The sequence below is a fragment of the Xiphophorus hellerii genome, chromosome 18 (assembly GCF_003331165.1).
Source record: "Xiphophorus hellerii strain 12219 chromosome 18, Xiphophorus_hellerii-4.1, whole genome shotgun sequence".
In the NCBI taxonomy this organism is placed as follows: Eukaryota; Metazoa; Chordata; class Actinopteri; order Cyprinodontiformes; family Poeciliidae; genus Xiphophorus; species Xiphophorus hellerii.
Window position 1 is genome coordinate 27,114,964 of NC_045689.1, and position 25,343 is coordinate 27,140,306.

The following is a 25,343-nucleotide window of genomic DNA, read 5'->3' on the forward strand; positions in this document are numbered from 1 at the left end:
TGTATTCAGACAGAAAATTTGCTTTTTACTCAGAGGTTGCCTTTGAGTAAAACGCAACCTCTTTTTACTCAGAGGTTGCAGACGCAACTTGGACGAGTTCTTTCCAGCTACAGGAAAACAGAGAAACCTCTTTCAAATTCAAATTAGCAAATGCTAAGCGTTGAACCGAAGGAGAAGGTTAGCACTTGAAACGGAATAAGAATGATCATAGACACAGAAAATATGCATACTATCACATTAGCTCCTTTGAGTTAAATAAAAACATTTATCTAATTGTGTCTCTGAATAAAGCAAAGTGTTAAACAGACATAAAGCTGTTAGCCTAACAACATAAAAAACTGCAATAGAGAAACGATTGCCTCCACAGCTGCAATAAAAGCTTTTCATCCCTCCTAAGGGTTTAAGGATTTAGTGATTAAAGATTCCACTTTAATTGGATGTTAAATAAATTAAACAGCCAATTAAATCATAAAATCAACACAGGCAATGCTTGATGTATACTTTCAGATAGCCATATGCCAGTGATTGAATCCCAAAATCACATTAAGGTGAAGCTTGGAGTTGAAGCATAATAAAGCCTTTAGGAGTTCTGTAATGTTTGTAGCTTCAGCTGTGAAGCATGTATATCTATATATAGTAAACCTCAACCATAAAGATATTCAAGGCGAGTTGTAATGATGGGGAAAAAATGGTTATTTCAAAGCTGAGTAGATTATTTCATTACATCTCAAAAGCAAACTCTTTTCCATCCTAAAACCTGGGTTTCATTTCGGTTGAAGTGAACTCTGGCTCGGTTCAATTGGATGTGAATTGCAAGTTGAACAGGCTACGCTGGCTATTCATCACTCCTGTTGTCTCCAGCTGAACAGAAACAAAACTGAAGTTATTATTTTTGGACCTAAAGAGGAACGATCTAGAGTCAATGCACAGTTTCAGTTATTACAACTGAAAACCAGCGATCAGGGCTGAAACCTGGGAGTAGTGATGGACTCTGACCTGAACCTCCAGAGCCACATAAAGACAGTTACAAAGTCGGCCTTCTATCACCTGAAGAACATTTCCAGGATTAAAGGACTAATGTCTCAGCCAGATCTAGAGAAACTCGTCCATGCGTTCATCTTCAGTCGTATTGATTATTGCAACAGCGTCTTCACAGGTCTGTCCAATAAATCAATCAAACAGCTGCAGCTGATCCAGAATGCTGCTGCTCACGTTCTCACTAAAACCAGGAAGATAGATCACATAACACCAGTTTTAAAGTCCCTCCACTGGCTCCCTGTAGCTCAAAGAATAGACTTTAAAATACTGTTGTTAGTTTATAAATCACTGAACGGCTTAGCACCACAATACATTAAAGATCTGCTGTTGTTGTATCAACCTTCCAGACCTCTCAGGTCTTCCGGTTCTGCTCTGCTCTGCATCCCCAGAACCAGAACCAAACGAGGAGAAGCAGCGTTCAGCATCTATGCACAAATCCAGAGTGACGGACGATTGTGCGGCATATGCACAAATTTGGAACAAACTTCCAGAAAACTGTAAAATAGCTGAAACACTGACTTCTTTTAAATCTCAACTAAAAACCCACCTGTTTAGAATTGTATTTGAAATGTAATCAATTACAAATTTATTGATGGAACTTGACTTAATGCTGTGTTTTGATTATTGATTCTATCTATGTTGCATTGTGTTTCTGTGTTTGTAATGATGTAAAGCACTTTGAAATACCTTGCTGCTGAAATGTACTATACAAATAAAATTTGATTGATTGATTGACCAGAGACCGCTCCGAAAGCAGGAAGCGGAATATGACACAGGGCATTCTGGGAATATGCAACCTAAACAAACATGAGTCTAGCGGTAGCAGAGCAAATGGCTTGTGGTGTTTTGCCAAGACAAAAGAGAAATCTTACAACCGTTAAAATCTGACGCTACTTCATTTTTCTTTAAATTTTTTAGATTTATACGTTGACGGAGAAGTGTTGTTCATTACTCCACTGCTTCACTGTCCGGTTACGGACGCACTCCAAGTTAGCATTGCTTACTTACCCGATTCAGAAGTAAAGCAAATCATGCTGCAGAATTACGTCTTTAATTTTGACTTGGTTATTTTTCAGCAGAAGTTGACTTAATATTGAATATTTTTAGTAAATGTTGAAATCTGTCATCTAAATCACTATTTCTTTGGTAAAAGGGTTGAATGTTTCTGACTATAACCGCAAGGTCTGCATTTAAGGATGTACAACAAACATTATGCAGGTACGGGACATGCATATGTAGCAGGAATAAACTTTGCTCATTGTATGAATAGATTGTTTGGAGAAAGTAATTGGCACTCTTCAGAATTAGCTCTAAAGACACCAGCATGTGGTAATGCATGTAGTGTTTAAAAACACAATAAGCATTATAGCAGCAGGTTTCTTTCCCATTGTGAGAAGTCCTTTTAGCAGGGTCAAAACACTAATATATGTGTTTTAAGAGTTTAATTGCATCCGTATTCAAGGGGATTATTTGAAAATGAAAATTACAGCATGAGTGGAAAACAGTATGCTTTTTGGTAAAGATGTGGTTGTTGCTGTTCAAGTGTAACAGTTATTTTTTTTTTTTTTTTGAGTGCCACCTCATTAAATGATTTTCTTTGAGTTCCACTATTCTGTTGAGACATTTTAAATGACACAACAGGAGTTTGACTTCTTCCTTTCATTGTGTTTTTATCTGTTTGGAGGGCATGAAATGGGGGAAGAAATTCTAATTCCAAGTTGAAAAAGTAAACAAGAAGCTTGTTGAATTCTGAATTTCAAGAGGCTAAGATAAACAACCCTAAGCCCAAAGTCCAGCAAGGCTGCTGCGTAGGTAAAACATGGTGACAGCTATTTATCTGGACGACACACTTAAAGACAAGTATACAGTATTTTACAAACTATAAGTTGCATTTTTTTCACTAATTGGCTGTTCATTTGACTGTGTCAGTTGTGACTTGTTCATCTTTTTTTCCTCTTCATGACATGTTTTTGACTGATGCGTTAAATATTAATTTATACAGACATGCACCAAGGATTAAGCATTGCCTGCAACCGTGAATAAAGCTAATTGCGGGTTGAAAGCAAGATGCCCAGAGCCTTTGAAGCGAGTCCACAGTTGAGTCCACAAAGAACATGCTGTTGGAGTTCTGATAATCTGTCTGTGCTACCTTTAGCAACTACTTTGACACCTGTTGAGGCTTCTGAATGGTGCACTTGCATAGAACTGCAAGTGCACCATTCTATGCAACTCTATGCACTTGCAGGAGAGGAGAGGAGAATAATATAAATGACTTTGCATGCTTGGTGTTACTGCTTTATACCGCACAATCGTCCATCACTCTGGATTTACACCACATGTGTCTCCGTCCCGCTGCGCACTTCACTGGCAGAGTATAGCCATTTTTGATTTAGAGCAGGATTTGGTGCATCAGAAACTGTCAGATATCTTCCATGCCAAAGTAAACAGTTTATGTGAGCCCCCCCTCACAATTGACAATTTCTAAATAAATGCAACTTATACTCCAGTGTGAGTTGTATGGGTTTTTTTTTTCTTTTTTCTCTTCATAATGCTTTTTTTTTTTTTGACTGAAAGGTGCCTTATTTTCCAAGGTGACACATAGTCCAGAAAATATGGTAATACATGTACAACCTTTCTTTGAGAACCCATTTCTTTAGTGGGGCTGCATGGGACTACAGTTGGTACCACTGTTACCTTGCAGCAAAATGGTCTGGGCTCAAATCTCATCTTAGGGTATTTCTGCATGGAGATTGGATGTTCTCCTTATGTATGTGTGGGTTCTCTCTGTGTTCTCTGGCTTCCTCCCACAGTTCAAAAAGAACATGACTGTTAGTTTAAATTGGACTTGAATTGTTCTTAGTTATGTTTGTGTACATGGCTGTCCAGTCTGTGTGTCTCGGTGTTGCCCTGTTATGGACCTGTCCAGGTGTACCCACCTCTTTCCCAATGACCACTGGAGATATGACCCCAGGTATGGATGGATGTTTCTTTAGAATTTCAATGCATAATGAAGAAACAAATATTTGTATTAGCTAATGATTCTAATATTAAATAACCTGGTTGTTGAGTGCTACAATTGATAGACCTTTTAGTTTTCCTAATTGTAACTTGGACATGGTAAAGTTGTGATTAATGCTCATAGATCAAAGTTTGATTTAGTGGCAATTTGAAAACCATAACACTATGGTTCAAAACTAGCCTACAATGGACCTCAAACTACTGTAGCTAGCTTAATTATCTCAGAATAGTCTGCTTGCAGTGATCCAACAAAGCCTGAAAAATACAGTGTAATACAATTACTTTATGCTTTAGTCTTGCCCTATTCATTGGTTTGCATAATTACAGGATAGTTAGATAACCAGTGAATAGCCTGCTGTTAGCAACAGTTAAGCTTGCAATTGGCCTGTAATTAGCCAGCGTAGCCAGTATGGTGGCATTAAAAGGCATTCAATGAGTGGACGTTTTTAAATGCAAATTATGATCACTGCTCCAAAAATGGCTTCTTGGTCTTTTTCAAATTTGGAAAATGTTGGTTTTTGTCTTCACTTTCTCAATCATGTCAGATGGCATTCAGGCCTGATGGTGAAAACAAAACCTTAGCTGAATCTGAAAACAAGATTTATTTGTTCCTTTTTGTCCCATAACAGTTTAATATTCATATGTTTTTGACCATAGTAGATTGGGGAAATAAATCATACAATGACTGCCTGTCAGTTGGAGATGTGGCCCAGGGGCCCGGTGTGTAATATTATTCATATTTCTTTGTGTACTATAGCTTGTTCAAGGCTCAGCATGAGAGCATTTCCAAGCATAGAGATATATGAATGTTTTCTCTTTTAAAAGAAATATTGTATATAAAATCAATAAAATTAATAGATTTTGTAAAATGAGAAATAGGCCTCACTATTTCCCCTGCTAAACATGACATTGTTTGGTTACAAAATACTCCATAATATTCTGTCCAGTCTCTTAGGGGCCAGCAAGTATACTGAAATAAAGCTCCTCTGCAGTTAAAAACACTCTAATTATGGAAGAACATTAGAAAAAAGGGGCACAAGGTCAAGTGTAACAACACAGTGCTGCCCACAGACGTGCCTGCTTTTTAATCGGCTTTGTGTGATCCAGTAGCTCTAAATATAGATGTGAGTCCACTTAAATATGCTGATATTCTATTAGCCAAGTTAAAGTGACTGTTCTGAACCACCAACTCAAGGGACATATTTCTCAGATTTCTGGGACTGTTCATGTGCCAATGATTGTTATGTAACTGTAATTTTTACCTGCTCTCTAATTTAAGTAAAAGTTTTTCATATTAGTGACTGTAGCTAATGAGCTTATTTTTTTAAATGTGAGGTATTCAAAGAAAACTGGATCTGAAGCTAAGCATGTTTTCAGTAATAGCCAATCGTTTCAGCAGCAAACATTATGTCTGTATATATATTTCTGTAGTTAACAAACAATAATTGGAACGTTTAACATTTGGTTAATCCACCCACTTTTACAGATCAACACACATGTTATTGTTGATACTGAATTGTGTTTTAGTTCTCTTGGCACAAATTTAGTAAGATATATGTTTCATAACTTTGGTTATTATATATGTATTGTCAAAAACAAAATGTACTATCCTGGTACATTTGTTTAGAGTACTTGTATGATCAAGATTGGACTATGTTAGATCTGCGAGAAAATGTTTTATACTGAGATTAGACACCATGGACTTGGGTTTGTTCAGGTTCATCTTCGGTACAAAGCCTTTACATGGCAGCAGGATTACTCTAGGACAAACTCGCCCTTCAGTAAACTGTAAAAATTAAAACAAGCCGAGACAAGCAAACAATAATTGATATGCTCAAGTACTGTGGCTTGCTTAACTCATTTGGAATCATAATTAAACATCACCTGGGAAATTTTAACACTGAACATAATATAGAGCGTAACAACAATATATGCAAAATGTGCACAGTGGTGCAGTTGGTAGCACTGTTGCCTTGCAGCAAGAAGGTCCTGGGTTAGATTCCCAGCCCAGGGTCTTTCTGCATGGAGTTTGCATGCTGGGTTCTCTCCGGGTTCCTCCCACAGTCCAAAATTATGACTGTCAGGTTAATTGGTCTCTCTAAATTCTCCCTAGGTGAGAGTGTATTCGCGTTCATGGTTGTTTGTCGTGTCTGTCTCTGTGTTGGACTAGCGACCTATCCAGGGTGTACCCTGCCTCTCACCCTTTGACAGCTGGAGATGGACACTAGCACCCCTCCTAATCCCAATGCGATAAGGGTGTAAGAAAATGGATGAATAATACAGAAACGTGTGCAAATTCTCACCTCAGAACCACCAAAAAATCTCTGTTTAGTCCACTTTAATCAAGTTCTAGAAACTTAGGGGAAGAAAACTCTGGTCTGCCTAAAAACAAAGGCTCAGTTCGGTTGAAGTGAACTCTGGCACAGGTCTAATACATATATGAACGCCAAGCAGACCTGAGACTGCTCCCAAAGCAGAATGTGGACTATAGTGCAGGGCATTCTGGGTAAATACAACCAAAACAAATTTAGACTTCTTCTAGTGAGTCTAGTGCTAGACTCACAAAATGGCTTGCGATCTTTTTACAAAGAGAAGAGAAATTCTACAACCCTTTTTTGTTTTCATTGCCTATAAAAAATGTATTCAAAGCTTTCTAAACAGGTTTTTGCATCATTTCCTTCAATGGTTGTTATTTTAGTGGCAAATGCATCAAATATTGCAACTTTAGTCCCCAGTCAAAGTGAGTCTACTGGATTCTGAGGTGCGAATGAAAGTCCTAAATTATCAGAATCCTTTCTACAAATGCCCCATATCATGTTTGTTAGCATTTGGTGCCACCTCCCTTCAAATAGCCTAGTTTATACTATCTTATATAAATTGTTGTTTCTGCAGGCTTTGCATGAGGTCGGGAACTAAGAATTATATTCTGTTTTCCACACAGAAGCTCACACACTCTATTAGCCCTAGAGTGTGAACGGATGAATCAATACAGATCTTTGTTTGACAAGTAAGGGCACTGCAATACCAATAATCATATTGTAGGTGTTTTAGAAAGTCTTGAACTTGAGGTCAGAGTTGTAACACTGGACTTTCTTGGGTCCAAGAACACATTGGGATTCCTGTGAATGAGAAAGCAGAAGGCGCTTTTTATTAATTCCTCGCTCCCTCAAAGCCATAAAAATATCGAATATCCCTCTAGAATGGCAAAATGAGAGAGATGAATGCGTTAAAAACCAACCGCAAGGAATACTGTTACAAATAAGAGACTCTGTGGCTCTTATAAATCTAGAAATGATCAAAAATAAGGTGCTGAATTCATTATTACTCATTCTTATTTTCTGCTAAATCAAAAGCCACCATCCTGTTCATTTTGCAGCAGGAATCATCTTACTTTCTAGTGAAGTTTGTCTTGAGAATCTGCATAATACTGTTTTCTTCTATTATCACAATTTAGATTAAAATGTTTTTTGAATGCTCTGTGAACTTCACATAAACTGTGTCGTTTACTATATTTTATCATTGTGATTATTCCCGAGACTGCATTAAAACTTGGGCCGACTACCTCAAGTTTTCCCTTGTTTTAGCTTAAGATCATTCACATCTGGAGAGTTTTCTGGCTATTAATCCAATGTTTCCAATGTTAGGGTATTTAAGCCACTTTGTGATCACCTTTGCTTTTGTGAAATAGTTCTATGTCCTGTCAGAAAATACACATGATCTAAATGGATTGGCTTTTTCCCCTCTCCCCCTCGCATTGCTTTAAAAAGTCACTCTTTGAAGATGTTTTAACTCCACTCAGTATTCATGACAGTGTTTGGACATGGGGGATTTATGGTAGCACTCATATTTTCTTCCGTGGACAAACAATTTTCCAGATGTCCCAAACAATCAGATGGATGATTCATCAGGAAAAAAAAAAACTTTTTGCCAGTCGTTTTATGTCCGTCCTTGTCATTTCTGCAGAATTTCAGTCTGTCGTTTCTGTTTTTCTTGGACTGAAAGTGCTTCAAGGCATTTGTCTTTCCATACAGATGCACTAAGGTTCACCTCCTGACAGTTTTTAGTGTGCTCTGCACTGGTGGCAACACTGTAACCGTATAATACTTACTTATTCTCCTCTCTTAGATGTTCTGGAGCCTTCCCCGCAGCTGTTAAACCTTTTAGCTTTTGTTCATCTAAAAAAATTTCTAGCATCAATTTCATTGAATGTGAGGCCATTTTGATAGAGAACTGACGGCTGCTTGCTTCTCATTACGTAACCACTGGTAACAAGAGAGGATGATTTCAAGCACATCTGTCCCTCTTTTATATCAGTCAGTCTGATAATTAGTTTGATAGCGGGTTCAGCTGGTCTCTTTTACAGCTTCACCTGTGCTCATTATATGACCGCGATGAGATAAAGTTAGCTCGGATTTCTAGGCCAAGGAAGGATTGCGATCATATATATATATATATATATTTTTTTTTGTATTTCTATCTTACATGAATCTTTTTAAGTAATGAACTCGCTTTCGAGTGAATTAACATTCACACAGTTAAGCAGCAGAAGTAGTCAGACGCCCTTAACATTTTCTTGTTGCGTATTGAATGTCAGTGGTTGGAGGTTTTTTGTGACGGGTCAAAACTTTTCCAAATTTGACCTTTGACTTCACATGAGCTTGTGTTGTTAAATTTTGCTCCTTTTCATACGTCGGTGACTGGACTTTTATCTGAAAGTACAAGAGAAACGAACTCGGTTGCAGACATTTTCTCAATAAATATCAAGGCTAACACAGGACTTTGTTCAAGTTTTTAATTTTGACACAATTTTCATTTGAATGTGAGACTCCTAATGTGGAAAAGACTATAAGTTTCCCAGACTGGGCATTGTAGGCTGATCTGGACTGTGATCAGCCTACAGACTCAGAATTAGACATAATCATCTACATAAAAAAATATAGAAGCACGAATAAGACCAAAAAGCTTCAATTGTTCCAAATTGCTGCCAAGGTGCTGAATAATAACTTAATGTAGGCATTTTTCCTACTTGTGTTGCTTTTAAATAGCACTCTGGCCTATGTCAGGCTCCGGTTGACCGTCAGAGTAGTCAGATTGAGAGGTAGGTGGCTGGCCTACCTCTCAATCATGGTCAATGACAGCCAATTAGAGCCTCGGTATTCTGGAACTTTACAGTGTAGCAGAACGGTCTTTGCTGTAGCAGAACGGTCTTTTTAGTAGCAGAACGGTCTTTTTAGTAGCAGAACAGTCTTTTTAGTAGCAGAACGGTCTTTGCTGTAGCAGAACGGTCATTTTAGTAGAACGGTCATTTTAGTAGCAGAACAGTCTTTGTCGTAGCAGTACGGTCTTTTTAGTAGCAGAACGGTCTTTGTCGTAGCAGAACGGTCTTTTTAGTAGCAGAACGGTCTTTTTAGTAGCAGAACAGTCTTTTTAGTAGCAGAACGGTCTTTGCTGTAGCAGAACGGTCATTTTAGTAGAACGGTCATTTTAGTAGCAGAACAGTCTTTGTCGTAGCAGAACGGTCTTTTTAGTAGCAGAACGGTCTTTGTCGTAGCAGAACGGTCTTTTTAGTAGCAGAACAGTCTTTTTAGTAGCAGAACAGCCTTTTTAGTAGCAGAACAGTCTTTTTAGTAGCAGAACGGTCTTTGCTGTAGCAGAACGGTCATTTTAGTAGCAGAACAGTCTTTGTCGCAGCAGAACGGTCTTTTTAGTAGCAGAACGGTCATTTTAGTAGAACGGTCATTTTAGTAGCAGAACAGTCTTTGTCGTAGCAGAACGGTCTTTTTAGTAGCAGAACGGTCTTTTTAGTAGCAGAACGGTCTTTGCTGTAGCAGAACGGTCATTTTAGTAGCAGAACAGTCTTTGTCGCAGCAGAACGGTCTTTTTAGTAGCAGAACGGTCATTTTAGTAGAACGGTCATTTTAGTAGCAGAACAGTCTTTGTCGTAGCAGAACGGTCTTTTTAGTAACAGAACAGTCTTTTTAGTAGCAGAACGGTCATTTTAGTAGCAGAACAGTCTTTGTCGTAGCAGAACGGTCTTTTTAGTAGCAGAACAGTCTTTTTAGTAGCAGAACGGTCTTTTTAGTAGCAGAACAGCCTTTTTAGTAGCAGAACAGTCTTTTTAGTAGCAGAACGGTCTTTGCTGTAGCAGAACGGTCATTTTAGTAGCAGAACAGTCTTTGTCGCAGCAGAACGGTCTTTTTAGTAGCAGAACGGTCATTTTAGTAGAACGGTCATTTTAGTAGCAGAACAGTCTTTGTCGTAGCAGAACGGTCTTTTTAGTAGCAGAACAGTCTTTTTAGTAGCAGAACGGTCATTTTAGTAGCAGAACAGTCTTTGTCGCAGCAGAACGGTCTTTTTAGTAGCAGAACGGTCTTTTTAGTAGCAGAACGGTCATTTTAGTAGAACGGTCATTTTAGTAGCAGAACAGTCTTTGTCGTAGCAGAACGGTCTTTTTAGTAGTAGAACAGTCTTTGTCGTAGCAGAACGGTCTTTTTAGTAGCAGAACAGTCTTTTTAGTAGCAGAACGGTCTTTTTAGTAGCAGAACAGCCTTTTTAGTAGCAGAACAGTCTTTTTAGTAGCAGAACGGTCTTTGCTGTAGCAGAACGGTCATTTTAGTAGCAGAACAGTCTTTGTCGCAGCAGAACGGTCTTTTTAGTAGCAGAACGGTCATTTTAGTAGCAGAACAGTCTTTGTCGCAGCAGAACGGTCATTTTAGTAGCAGAACAGTCTTTGTCGTAGCAGAACGGTCTTTTTAGTAGCAGAACAGTCTTTTTAGTAGCAGAACGGTCTTTTTAGTAGCAGAACGGTCTTTGCTGTAGCAGAACGGTCATTTTAGTAGCAGAACAGTCTTTTTAGTAGCAGAACGGTCTTTGCTGTAGCAGAACGGTCTTTTTAGTAGCAGAACGGTCTTTTTAGTAGCAGAACGGTCATTTTAGTAGAACGGTCATTTTAGTAGCAGAACAGTCTTTGTCGTAGCAGAATGGTCTTTTTAGTAGCAGAACGGTCATTTTAGTAGCAGAACAGTCTTTGTCGCAGCAGAATGGTCTTTTTAGTAGCAGAACGGTCTTTTTAGTAGCAGAACGGTCTTTTTAGTAGAACGGTCTTTTTAGTAGCAGAACGGTCATTTTAGTAGAACGGTCATTTTAGTAGCAGAACAGTCTTTTTAGTAGCAGAACGGTCTTTTTAGTAGCAGAACGGTCTTTTTAGTAGCAGAACAGTCTTTTTAGTAGCAGAACGGTCTTTTTAGTAGCAGAACGGTCTTTTTAGTAGCAGAACGGTCTTTTTAGTAGCTTCCAGTAGTTCAGTACTGCTCAGAATGGCTTGGTGTATGCGTACAGCTAACCTTAAGTAGATCATATTTAAGCATTTTTGATCAGTGTTTAAGGTTTACTAATGTCAAAGTTCAATTGTTGTTTACTAATATCTTACGTGATGTTGCATGAGTGCATGGTGCATATATTGCTGATTGTTGTACTTTCTCTTTTTGTGTATTTATCAGAGCCATGCACCAAGAAATTGTAATCTGAGCGAGAACAAATAAAGACGCCTCATCTTTGATTGGATGGCTGCAGTTTTTCCAATAAGAATAACCCTTTAGTTCACCTAATTAAATCCACCCTACAGCAGTTCTGCTCATGGGGCGGCAGACAGATCCAAAAATCTGATGATATCGTTACCAAGTCGGTATCAGTATCGGATTGATAGTAGCATCAGTACTTTCGTTTTTGATTATTTTATTTATTTATTTTTTTTTTTTTGTGGTTTCTCAAGTTTGCTTTGATTTCTTCTCAAAGGATATTTTTTGTACTGTGGGTGTTTATAAAACAATGCATACAAATTTGCTTTGTTTTTCCATTGTTTCTGTTTTTCAGTGTGTTAACATATTTTGTTGACACCCGTAAGCTTTATCTAAATCTAAATTTTAACAAAAATAATTTAAGGGAGGGGTTAAAACAAAACACAAAAACACCCAACGTTTAGAAGTGTTACAATCCATCATACTAAATTATTAGGTATTGGTGAAACCCATGTTCACGCCACCCTTTCTGATTTTCCTTTGTACTGTAGAAAATCCTGAAACATCATTTTCTTTCGCTTCACAAGCTGACACAACTTATCAAGTAAAATCCAATTAAAATGCATTTAACTTTGTGGTTTCTAATGTGACTAAATGTAACACAAAACATCGCCAGAACTGTAGATCAATGGCGATTTACGAAATGTGGGAATCGCATGTTTATTTACATAAAAAGTAATGGAATGCTTAAAAGTGTATGCATGGACCATTGTGAGTGTCCATTAGCTGGAGCAAACTGCTGAGCCAAACCCTTTAAGATTCACTTTAAGAGTAGCATAAATCAACAAAAAATGTGGGAGAAAGACTTGCTCTGTCTGCCTCTGAAAGCCTTTAAACCTCATTATTTTCTATCTTCCAGAGGTTTAGCTGGCACAATCTCTCCTGTTTTTTTATTTTATTACATTTTTTATTTGTCTTCTGCTTAAACTGAAGTATGGCTGAGCTTAAAGATTCTTAAAAGGAAGACCTTTTCTGGATCGAAAGGTAACAAAATCCATTGGGGCAAAGTCAAGAGAGCTGAGCAAGCATCGGTTTTGAGGGGTTGTGTGCAAAACTGTTACACTGAATTACCAAATCAAGCACAAATTATCGGTGGTTGGCAGATTTCCGTGCCTCCAACTCAGACTTGAGTTCTACCAGAGTGACATTGGAGACCTTATTTAGCTCTTCACAGCAAGTCAGAGAGAAAAGTTATTAAAAAAAATCTTCCTATAGTCTTAAATAATTCAGGGAAGCAGATGCCTTTTTTTAAAAAAAAAAAAACGGATTGTGTGCCGGTGCTATTATTCTGCTCCCCCTGATATGACGTGAACATGGTGTCATTTGTCCAGCTTCACTGTTTCATTATAGAAGGTTAATGGAACGACAGGACCTTCCTGTGTGACTTCACCTCCCCGTCAGTCCAGTCCCGCACTGCGCCTTCAGAAAACCGCACGTTTAGCTGCCTCCAAATCATCCCGCTTCGGGTTTTTCGCCGATTATTAAAAGTGTCATATTCCGATGAATGGCCTAAAATACAGCTGGCCCATCAATTTTTCATGATTGCGCCGTCTACTACGCCTAACTTATAGCCTACAGACAGACACTTATGCATATTAATTAGTATGGAAATGACAGGACAATTAGTCTCTCAGCCGAGGACAAAAAAAAAAAAAAAAAAGAAAGAAAGAAAAGAAACCAGGCGAGGGGATTTACAGATAACAGTCTAAAAGGCACGATGATGTTGGCAGCAGAATAAAATAGAGCTTATGAAGATGCATCACAACACGACTTGACTGCAAATAAAACGCGACGTAATAAATTCGTGCGGTGTCAGGAGCATCATGAGCCGTACGGGTTTCCAACGGACATTCTCCCCCGCCCTCCCTGGGCTGTTAACATTTTAGAGGGCAAAGCAGCTGGAACCAAAGGTTAATGTCCACATCATTAGCGAGCGACACCGCACACGTTTATCCCTGTTGGTTTAATTAAATTACAGTGAATTCATAAAGGGGCGATTTATCCCGCTCAGCGCAGTTACTGCAGCCTTAATGGAGCACCACATCGCTGTTCAGCTGATTTACCCCCTCAGGCTTCAAAGTGGGTCGTCTTCATGTTGAGTTTGTTATGGCCTACTTAACAATACAGTCACTTTTTATTTGGATCATCCGTCAAATCAGCTGATTGGCTTAGTCGTTCTCTGCCACATACAAAGGGGGATTTAAAGAAAAAAGAAAAGTAAAACTCTGTTAGCTCACACTGAAAATCCTTAGTTACAGACACAATGTGCTGCAAAAGCACCTTTGAACTTTGTGTTTGTCGTGTGTAAGCAGCAAACTTTAGTTGTGTTTTTGGGGATTTGTGTAATGTAAGTTCCCCAGTGCAACATCTTGAAGCAGCAGGAGGTAACTTTCATTAAAAAAGTTGTTGTTTTCTTTAGTTTTTTTTTTTTTTTGACATATTTGCTAAAACTGTCACTATGTCTTAATATAACAGGAGACAGATAATCTTTGAAAAAAAATTGAGCAGTGTATTTCTGCTACTTGCAGAAACACACTCCACAGTCAGAAACAACTAGTCAGAGCCCGGAGGAGGGTCTTAACGCTGTTAATCATGCCTGTGTACATGCTGTTCACACAGTCCACCCCCGACCCCCCAAAGCACTAAGGAGCGGACCGTGAATGTGCAAGCTAGTTAGCATGGCTATCAATGATAACAGGTTTTCCGTGTCAGTAAGTTGTGTTTCCACAAATGGCACAGCAGCGCATATACAAGGTGATTGACAACTTCAAGTCACGCCTCCTTGCTGTGACTGGTTGCTTCTGTGTATTTCTCCAGATGTACTCCAGAAATGTGTCCTTTAAAAAGTAAAATAAATAAAATAATATAAAAAAAAATAAATTAAAAAGTCAATTTCAAGTTTATCTCAAGCAAAAAAATGGATCACCAGAAATATTTGCTAGAGGGTGCTCTGATCAGAGTAGGCAAAAGTTTTACTTTTTGTCCCACATGCAAAACACTATGAAAACTAACAATGTCATAATGGTGGTGGCAGCAACGTGGCATGGGATGCAGACGACTTGACACTGAAATAGACCACATCATGACCACAGCGATAAACATATAACCAGATTGACATTAGGGTGGTTTAGATTTTAGGTCATCATGTTTTAGAATGGCCGAGGCAAAGTCCTGTCCTAAAATCTGACTAAACATGAGCTTTTTTATGAAAAAGAATGTGCTTTAGTTTGAAAAGCTGGAAGAGACAGTCATTACAAAATAACTTGCAGCTGTAATTTCAAAGGTTGTGCTCTACAACATTGACAAATGGGGGCTGAACACATATGCACGCCACACTTATCAGATTTTTATTGGGGGAAAAAACAACTTGAACACTGTTCTTTCCCCTCCACTTTGCAAGCACTTGCTTCTTTGTGCTCGTCTAGTACATGCAATTTCCAATAAAGCGCATTATAGTCTGTGGTGCAACATGACAAAGTGTGTGTGAATTTAGCAAATCCATGTAAGCCGAGAAAACAAACATCCTGCACACTAACCAGCGTTTCAGGGAGCTGACACAACTTGAGCTTGTGGTGATGTAAGGATTTTGCAAATAATCCTGACTGGAGCTTGAAAAATTCTCATCTTCAACTCAACAAATTCTTGGTAGAACAATTATCCCCAAATCAAACTATGTGGACAGGTAGGTTGCTGTGCAAGTCTAAAAATGGATAAATATGGTGATTATACACCCCCTAGTGGAAAATCTGAACAAAAACATGACTTCCTAAATACCCCACACACCTCTCTCTCTTTCTCCTTCCCTCTCTTCCTCTTGCTCTCTCTCTCTTGCTCTGTCTTTCTCACACACACAAACTTTTTTTCTTCTGTGCCTGCGACACGCATCAAAAAAAAAAAAAAAAAAAAAAAACTCAAACTGAATGCATGAATTTGAATGCCGCTCTCAAGTTGTGCTGCTCCTCTGTTTGTACCAGCCACATTCCTCAAGTAGTAACAAAGCACAATGTGTGTGTGCCACTTACAATCAGTTTGATAAATTAATTCCTTTCATTTCCTGCAGCTCGGAATAACCAAAGCCCCCCTTCAGACGTCAGGAGTTGTTTCTTAGGAACTGAAAGATGCGCTCCCTAACGCAGGACTGCAGAGCGCAAACAAGGCGCGTTTACTTTAAACTGCTGCAGAGTCTCTGCTGGTTTCATCTACGAAAACCAACTTCTTTTTTCACTCGACATGAAAGTTTGAAATGAGTGACGTTAAATAAAGCGTCGCAAAGACATAAGCAGATGAATCATTAGAAATGTAAGTTATATCAGTACTTTTATCAATAAAGTAAGCAGTGGTATATTTCATGTTGCTTTTGTTAGTTTGTTGTTTGTGATTAACAGCAAATAAATCCACCATGTTATGTTTGAAAACTATCGCATTACACCAGAGCAAGAAAATAATACAGAAGTACAATGTTATAGCGTACACAACCATACTACATTTGATGTTTAATCGATTACTGACTAAGTTGGAGATTATTTCAATAATCGATTAATCAGGATTAATTAAATTAACCCTTTCAGCCCCAGACCAGAGTGAGGTTTTTCAGTCAAATTACTTGTAGACTCGTGTCACCTGCTGGTGTAAGTCCAAACTAAGTGCTTTGTGATACTGAGGACATTTTTGAAGATTCGTGTGTTCACACATTTTTGGTAAATTTGTTTTTTTTTTTATTCATTCATTCTTGTATTCATCTTGCTTAATTATTTCTCCGATGTTCCTTTATCCATTTATTAGCCTTTGTTTCACCAGGAAGATCCCATTGAGATTAAAAGTCTCCTTCGCAAGACAATCCTGGCCAAGGAATTTATGGAAATATTTCCATAATTTCTAACCTTTTCTCCCACATCTGAACCTCCGTTAATGCTTCGGCCCGGCTCCAACACATCCTGTTGATCAGACTAACCTGTTATCATCCCGTCTCGTTTCCTTCATGCTGTTTTCACCTGCCACTGCTCTGCTGCTGAGCTTCACTTCATTAAGTTGTAAATTACGGTGACATTAGCAGCTTCTTGTCTGCGCACGAGTCCACAGCAACCACCACTCATGTCAAATGATGCCTGCCTCTACTGACAGGCTTAATGGAGATCCTGGCTTCATTCTCCAGCTGGACTTGCCTGATTGCCGCCATGCCAACGGCGCATTAATGCATTAATTCATTAATTTATGTAAAAAAGAGCAGACTTCGCAGTTGGATTATAGAAATTTAAGTCTTTTAGTTCAATTCTCTGGATAATATATATATTGATACACAGTGAGGGTTTTCTATACAGTTTCCCTCACCAAAATTCCCTGCTTTTATTTTAAAAAATTAAATGCATTAATGAATGGACTTAGACTGTGGAACAAGAAATAAACTGTAGAAATGGAAATATTTTCATGTTCTATTTTTTCTTTTTCCATACTTGGAAAGTACTTGTACAGAACGTAATGACCTATTAAACCAGTATTGTCCAAAGTGGGCCCTCGAGGGCCGGCGTCCCGCGTGTTTTAGTTCTCTCCCTGGTTTACCACACCTGGATCAAATGATGGCTCATTAGAAGGTCTAAGAAAAGGTTGTTGCCACCATCAGGGAGAGAATTAAAACATGCAGGATGCCGTCACCACTGGATAAAACAATATCCACCAAATTGCTCGAATTTGATGTGCAACCCGATCTAACTGTGAATTATTCCAAAGTCATTAAACCACACAGAATGAAAAGATAAAAAGAAACATGACAGATTATGATACCAGAACAAAACCAAAATAAGTCTAAGCAACTTCTTGTTTGTCAATATTTGAGTCTCATAGCAACATTTCCTTACTATGATTAGATATTATGGAACTATTTAAAAGCAAAGGTTGTCTAAGGGGTTTCTACACATCAACCTGCGCTGCAAATATTTTTGTCTACTTTCTACTAGAAATATTGTTGCATTTGAAATAAGAGAAAAATAAGTTAAAAGTAACTTTTTGTAAAGATAAATATATTTTTCAGTCAATAATTCTTGAATATTGATTTAAAAAGTGCTAGTTTCACTGGCAGTTTTTTTCACTTACAACAAGGCATTATTTTTTTTAAGTGAAAAAATCTGCCAGTAGAACTAGTGGGGTTTTTTTGTTTGTTTTTTTTGTACACCTCCAGGGGGTCTTTTGTGGGCTCCAGTGTCCCCATTAGACAGCAGGCCAAAAGGAAACGGGGGAAGACACGCGGCAAATATCGTCGGGTCCGGGAGTCGAACCCGCGACGGCCGCGTTGAGGACTCAAGGCCTCCAAACATGGGTCTCACTAACCCCGACGCCACCACGGCATGCCCAAACTAGTGGTTTTTATCAATATTCAAGAATTTTTGAGGAAAATCTACCTTATTTCTCTTGCTGAAAAAGTTACTTTTAAGTCATTTTGTTTTACTTGGTGTACCATGATGTTTGCACTAGAAAGTAGACAAAAAATTGCTTGGTAAGATTTAGCGTTTTTGGAGTGAAAAGGTGTGAATTTTAGCTCTTTCCTTCCTGCTCATTTTCTGTAGCCTAAAAATGTCAAGTATAAAATGACCGGAACAAGGCAAAGGCACGAAATGACCAACCTCCAAAATATTCCACTCATATGGAGCTTCCATTACTTGTGGTGCCACATCACGTGTTTAAAAACAAACCTTTCCAGCCACTCCACACTCTCCTGTGAACGCAGGATCTTGTGAAGTGAAGAGCTCTGTCTCTGAGATAGCAGTTTATTTTATTTTCTATTTTTTAACACCGAACAGAGCAGCCTCCACAGCAGTCTTGTTCCATCTGTAATCCTCATCGCGTATCTGATGCGTTCCACACCAGCCAGCTCCTTATTCCGAACACTCTGATCTTTTTTTCCCCCTTCGCACATCTCAATGCTGCTGTCTCTCAATGAGCTCCTGCTAGCTGTGATGGAATTAGAGCGCTGGTCCTCAAGAAAGCCAGTGCAAATGCGCCTTCACTGCTCCAAGCATCAATTTCGCTCAGCTTGTTTTCATTTCTTTTTCTTCTACTCAAAAAAAAACAACAACTGTTGAAATAGATGGTGTTTGTAACACCAAGGCAGCCCCTTCCCTGACTCTTTGGTTTATTTTCCTGCTTTCAAGGTTTGTTTTGGTTCTGCAAAACTGGGAGATTGATTTCTGACTTTCTGCCTGTCTTTTCTTGTTTTAAAATGTATAGTTTGATTTTGAAAAGTATGGAAAAACTTTTAAAAGTGGTCATTCATTTCAAGGTAAATGGAGGGCAACTACTTTGCCAGTTTGCATATATTCATTTCTAAGTTAAATTTGACAAACGACTTGTTAGCTATCGATTTCTCTGAGCTGCTTCCTTTAACGCCATGTATTGGATGATTTTGTTTGTATTTTAGTCCTTCATTGGAATTACATTCTGGGTGGTATAAGTTGGTGCTTTGCTGAACTTTTATTAGATTTGTGCATCTAATTAGGAATCAGTTACCTTCTAGCTAAGCAGTTTGTTCTACTATTCTGTGCAATCATAAGCAAACACATTTAATTTCTTTTTTGTTAATAGACCAATTCTAGCTCATATTATTGCATCCTTCTGTACCCTCAATGCATAAAAAGCTAAATTCTCATATCAAGCTCAATAATTAGCTTTGGCGCCTTTTTTCCACTGATATATCAACCTTTTCTTCTGTAACAAGAATGTCACAAACTTACAGCATCTTCTGCAATTCTCTTGGTAAAGATAAGTGAATCAGCCTAAAAAAAATCTTATTGAAGCTGCATAACGCTTCTTTGAAATATTTTTTATTTATTTTTGTTTCAGTACATTTAATTCAGTGCAGAAAAATTTTTTTTCTATGAAGCTATCTGTACATCACACCAATAGGATGAAGGGTTTTCTTAATTTGTTGTTTGCTGAATAGCAGTTTCACCTGAACTCGGCACAGGTTTCCAGTTATCCTCCCAGTTTAAAGAGTGACTAAACACCCAGATCAACTTTTTATTTATTTTTTTTTTTTGCAGATAAACTGTATAATTTGGACCTTAGTGGTGCTATGTTTATGCTGCAGAGAAAACTGACATTTTGGAGTAAACCTTTTAATTCTGCAGTATTTGGCCAAAAACCGTCTCAGTGCTGCCCTCTTCAGGTTGAAAGGTGGCTACTGCAGTTGAGGTTTCAAGCTGATACATCGTGGTCGATAAAGCCGCTGGATTTGCCACTAGCAGCTTCTTTGACAAATAGTCAATATGGATCCGAAAAGTTGTTAAAAAGGCGCTAAATTGGCAACAGTGCTTTACTTCGTCCTGTTCTAAAATTATCTGGAGGCAAAGTTTAGCTTTTACGTCAGGCTTAGTTCAATTTTAAGGTTTGTGATGCTTGGAACAAAATAGCTTTTGATGGTGACCTTAGTTTTTTTTTTGTTTTTTGTTTTATCCTTCTTCAGCATCCTCCTATCTGTGTGGCAACATAAACACCCAGCATGATTTTTTTTATTATTATTGTTATTTTTCTAACTGTAGATATGGGAAGAGTGAGATGACCAGCTTTTATTTTGAAACACCTTCCTGACTTGAACGCCATGTTCTTTTGTCTTTTCCATTTTTGAAAAGTTGCCAAGAGAAATAATCCTCAGTGTAATATCTGTAATGCTTAAAACTTTTTCTTTTTTTTTCTTCCAAATTTTTTGTGTATTTTGTAACGTTTCTAATGTGGAGTAGATCTGCCGATAACCACTGCCGGTGACATTCGGAAAAGTAATTAGAAACATTTTTCACCCAAAATAAATGTGCAAATTTTGCAGAGGGAACTGCAGTTGACCTCATTAGTGATAGCTGCCATTTTGTTACAAAAAAAAAAACAACAAAAAAAACTTTGCGACCAAAATGAGAGGGTCTTCGCTGCAGCCTGCGGAAAGGGGCGGTGACGGACCACTGTCAGTCTCATACCTTATATGGAAATTGGACTATTACATTCCGGAAATGAAGGGGGCGCTATTTTCACAGTCACTAGTATAAATACCTTAAAGAAGCGGGGTAAGAAGTTTGAGAGGTTTCACCACTGACATTTGCCACGCGATCCACAATGCAAAAACCAGGAAGTCAGCAAAAGGTACTTTCTACCGTATTAAATCCTTTTTTTACAGAGTAAATCAATACGCTTTTCTAGATTAGTTAGAAAATATAATTGACAGCTGTAAACGAGTGAAATTCGTAGTTCGGGAAGGCTAATTTTAGCATGTAGCATAGCTAATTATTTCGTGCAGGCCACCGTTAGATAAAAATCTAAAAGTAGAAAATGTATAATTGAAAAATGTATTTTATGCTCAAAATTTGTTTTTTTATTTAAATTTCACAGATGCACGTATCAATTTGTAACACTGGGATCGGAGCTAAAATTGTTCCGTACTGCATGAACAACAAGTACTACTGTCCCCTTTGCTCATACAGTGCGGATGAGTCTTACAAGGTTAAGAACCACATTGCAAGAACTGCTGTGGTTCAACATAACGGTATGGAAAAATACACTAATGAATGTTTTTTTTTACACACTTATCAGTTCTCTCGTGTTTTTATTTTATTTTATTTTTTAAGGTTAATATTTTTTAAAATATGTTTTTGTACACCAATGTTCAATTTCTGGAAAGTCTAATATTTTTTATAAACTAACAGCTTTCTTTATAAGCTATCAGCTGCCATCATAGTACCCAGAGATGAGTACATCTCTGGGTATTTTCAATGTATTTCAATGTATTTTTAGTAACTGTGCAGCAAACTACACATTTAAAAGTAACAAAGTATTTTGTGAAATGGCTATTATTAAGTACTGTTTTACTGATTATAACGTGCAATGTAATATTACCCATTTATTTAAGCAGACATTAATAAAAATGAAGTTATGTGCACTGTTAGGTATTTTAAAACCAAAAAGGAAACATTTTAATACAAGACAACAAATTAAGGTTAGAGGAAACCTAACATAAACAACTTTTATCTGTGTATCGTGTTTAAATTTTTTGTGTATTAAAATGTGTTCTTCATTCAGTGAAGTTACTCACATTATGTTGCATGTAAGAGTATAACATTTTGAAAAATGGTCCTAATTATTTATTTTTTTGTCAAAATTACAGAGTAATTGAGTTAATCTGATTAGTTAATCTCTGCCCATGGCTGTTTGAGCAATATCACTTCTAAAATTTAAATTCATTTTTTGCAGAATATATATTTGTTTGCGACATATTATTTCAGATTCTGAAGCCTAAACATAGGGAGATTTTCTTCCTTGATTCTATCAATGGCACTGGCTTCACTGATGAAAACCGCATCAGAACATTAAGGTTTTATAGGAATAAGTTTGAGTGTGGCATGTGTTCAATATGTTGTTCCGTTGTTCCACGGAGGCAAAGGTTCAGCATTAATCTTCATTTTTATGTAACAGTAAATATACAAATTGAATTTGTGAATAACATTTTAATGTCTGAAATTTGATAAGACACACATTTTGTAAGCAGTTTCTTGTTTCTTTTTAACAAAGACATGGGTTAAAGCTGGACCATCAAGAGACCGTTCTGTCTCACATCTGTCTTGCATTTTCATACATCTTTATAATTTTTATGTTGTGAAATATACCCTTGCTAATTTTTAACTTCTCTTATGATTTGCATCATCAGAGAAGTCTGTCTTCAGATGTCATCTGGTCCATGGACAGAATTTGTTGGCAACGATGTTGAGGTGAGATGTTATGATGGGACACTTGTGGTTCTTAAGAGCTGCTTATTTCAAACCGTTCCTGCTTTAAATGTTTATAAGCAATACTGTGGGTAAGGCTGTTGTCCTTTACCTCAATTTTATAGTTAAAGTAATGACGCATTACTTTTCTCTACCCTGTTTGAATTTTCTCTTAAACACCACAGGGATTGCCGAAACAAGGACTGTCCAACAACTGTGGAATGTTTGTAGTGATGGTAACATCCGCTTTCACCCACCATATTGTTGTATGGTTTGTGTAGATGTAATAATCAAAATTTTCTCAACAGTATGCACTGTACTTTGTGATGGGAGCATCATTTGATTTCAGCGAGGTAAAGAAAAAGATGAGAGTCTATTATTTCTGTTTGATATTTCATTAAATTTCAACCTGTGATGTACACAGAATGATATGATGACAATACGAAGATGGTGGTCTCTCACTCTCTTGACAAACTTCCCTGTGAAGTAAGAACAATAATGTACCACATCATGTTACAAATATGACAGTTTTTTTAAGAAAACATCCCTTTGTCCTTTTTAAAGGTCCAGAGAAGAACTGCAAAAGGAGAGAAAGCGGAAAAAAGTTGAGGAAAGGGAAAAATGTGAGGTGAGTTGTAGCTAAAATTCATGACTTTGTATTTTCAAATCATGTAATTTCTATTCACAGTACACTTTTGGTGTATGCTTATTTTTTTAAGTCTGAAATAAAATCAGGATAGAACAATTAAAAGGGTTGAATGACTTTTTATGTTATTTGGGCTTGCATTAATCTTCCACTTAAAAAAATCTATATTTTTACAGACTCTGTTTGCTGATGACCACAACTATGCCAAAGCAACCGAGGCACAAATTGAGGTTAGTTTTTAAAAATATGCATAACTAGTAATTTTGATTTGTGTATCTTTATGTGCAAATGAAACTACAACTCTAAATGATTTAGGCAAAAAAAAAAAAGTAAAATGTATTATTTGGACAGCGTTTTTTATACCATTACAGATGGATAGGATAAGGTACTGACAGATACTAAGTCTTAATTATTGTTTCATGCTCGTCACCATTCAGGTACAAAGTATACCGCCAATCTTACAGGTAAGATTCATTCATAATCATGTCATAGCCATTCTTCCAGGATAAGTCTTGCAATGCACCTGTTTTTTTTACTATCATTATTTTCAGATGCCTTTGATTGTCCTGGAAGCTATTCTCCAGGAGGTAATACTGGCACAGGGAGACACAGCTTACCTCACGTTGGCATTGACATGCAAGTCCTTTGAAGCCATTGTGTCTGACCCAGTGTTCAGGAAGAAGACTCACTTTGCTTGGTTGGATGGTAAGGACCTTTCACTTTTTTCACCTAAAACATGTGAAATTAGATTTCCACTACATAAAATAAGTTTTTCATTAACAGGTGAGATCAACTGGGAAAATTTTTCTGAATCATTCAAGGCAGAAAACAGGATTCCTTTTGCGGTTATCCAATGTTCTTCCTGTAACCGGCAGTATAAAGACTCTGTGGGCTTCACCGGGCATGGAAGACGAGGAGAGTTCCCTCGTTACTATTGTGATGGCATACCTGGACACTGCCCTGAATGCCAGTACTAAATGCAAGGAAGATATTAGTTTTTTTTCTTTTTTTTTTATGATGAAGCACATTTGCCTTTTTTCTTGTTCAGTCATTTGTTTTTGAAATATGTTAATAAAATATTATGTACATTTTTGAATGTTACTTTTGTTGTAACTCATTTGATTGAAATTATTTAGTTTTTATAGAAATGGTGTCATTTCCACACAGTTACATTGTGGCTGTATTTTGTTGTAGAGTAGAGCCAATAAAATGGTTGTAAATATATTGTAACAGTGTTGTTTAGTATTTGGATAACCTTGATTTAACAATTTAAAATACATGCTAAGTTCATAATTTTCAATATTTTATATGTGTAAATACAATGTTTCCTATACTTTTTCAACAATGACTGGAATCAATACAAATTTCATTTACAAACCTGACATACGGCACAAACAGAAACACAAATGTTTCTGCTTGTTTTAACAGTCAGAATGAACTGTTTTATAATAAAGCAAGCACATACAGAAACATTGTTTAGTTACAAAGTTATAATCCAAACATAAGATTAAAGGTAAGCTGAGCAAAAGTAGAGATCAGGTGGAAGTGATGGAAGCTCAGGTGAGGAGCAGTTGCACATCAAGCCGGAGTTTCTGAAGGGTGGAGGAGATAAGACCGGCGCCGTGATCAGGTGAGATGAAGACAGTTATAGTTACAATTTACACAGGTTTAATTTATGTATCCAGTGAATTTATTAAAAAAAGGTTTTCATATAGAAAAAAATAACTCCTGAACAGCAGATCATTCTCTCTGGCGGTGACCAGCGCAGCGTCTACGGCCGGGTCCGAAGATTATTTCTTATCAAATAAAATTTCTAAAACCTACTTTCTGTGTGAGTCTTTCCAGGTTGAAGCTGAATTTAAAGTTTTAAATGAATCACTGGGTTCTGCAACAATTGCATATTTAAGGTCTTTGGAGCGCAGTTTATAAATTGATTGCAATTAGAATAGATTTGTAATTTCTAAATGGAATAGTGGGACACCAACCAGTTTACTGGTTAAGACATTATGGTAAACAATAACAGTTGAGCTTGTTAGAAGTTCAAAAGTCATTTAATTTGTTAGTGAATTATATTCAAGATATGAATAATAAGAAAAATATTTGGCAAATAAACAGAATTGTGAATGAACGGACCAGGTTGGCCAAAATTGTTGACCAAACCTCTTTTCCATCTAGTCCTTATGAAATAATGAAAAGGACATTGTATATTAGATTTTAACTTATTTATTTTAAGAATACCATTCACAACATCTAAAACTATTATTTGAATTTCAACACCAGCAAGTATTTGTTTATGGATGGACTGGCGATGTGTCCAGGGTCCATCAGCAG

The 25,343-nt window shown here is 37.3% G+C and overlaps 1 protein-coding gene across 1 annotated transcript; it reads left to right on the plus strand.

Moving 5' to 3' along the window:
* The first annotated feature begins 21,861 nt into the window (after window positions 1-21,861).
* LOC116737266 (uncharacterized) lies at window positions 21,862-24,239 on the plus strand. The gene is made up of 9 exons (XM_032590311.1): window positions 21,862-22,369; window positions 22,552-22,602; window positions 22,675-22,719; window positions 22,791-22,852; window positions 22,931-22,994; window positions 23,189-23,242; window positions 23,450-23,476; window positions 23,564-23,717; window positions 23,796-24,239. Exons 1-9 carry the CDS (start codon window positions 22,292-22,294, stop codon window positions 23,987-23,989), a joined length of 729 nt encoding a protein of 242 aa, XP_032446202.1. The 5' UTR covers window positions 21,862-22,291; the 3' UTR covers window positions 23,990-24,239.
* Window positions 24,240-25,343: the final 1,104 nt, after the last annotated feature.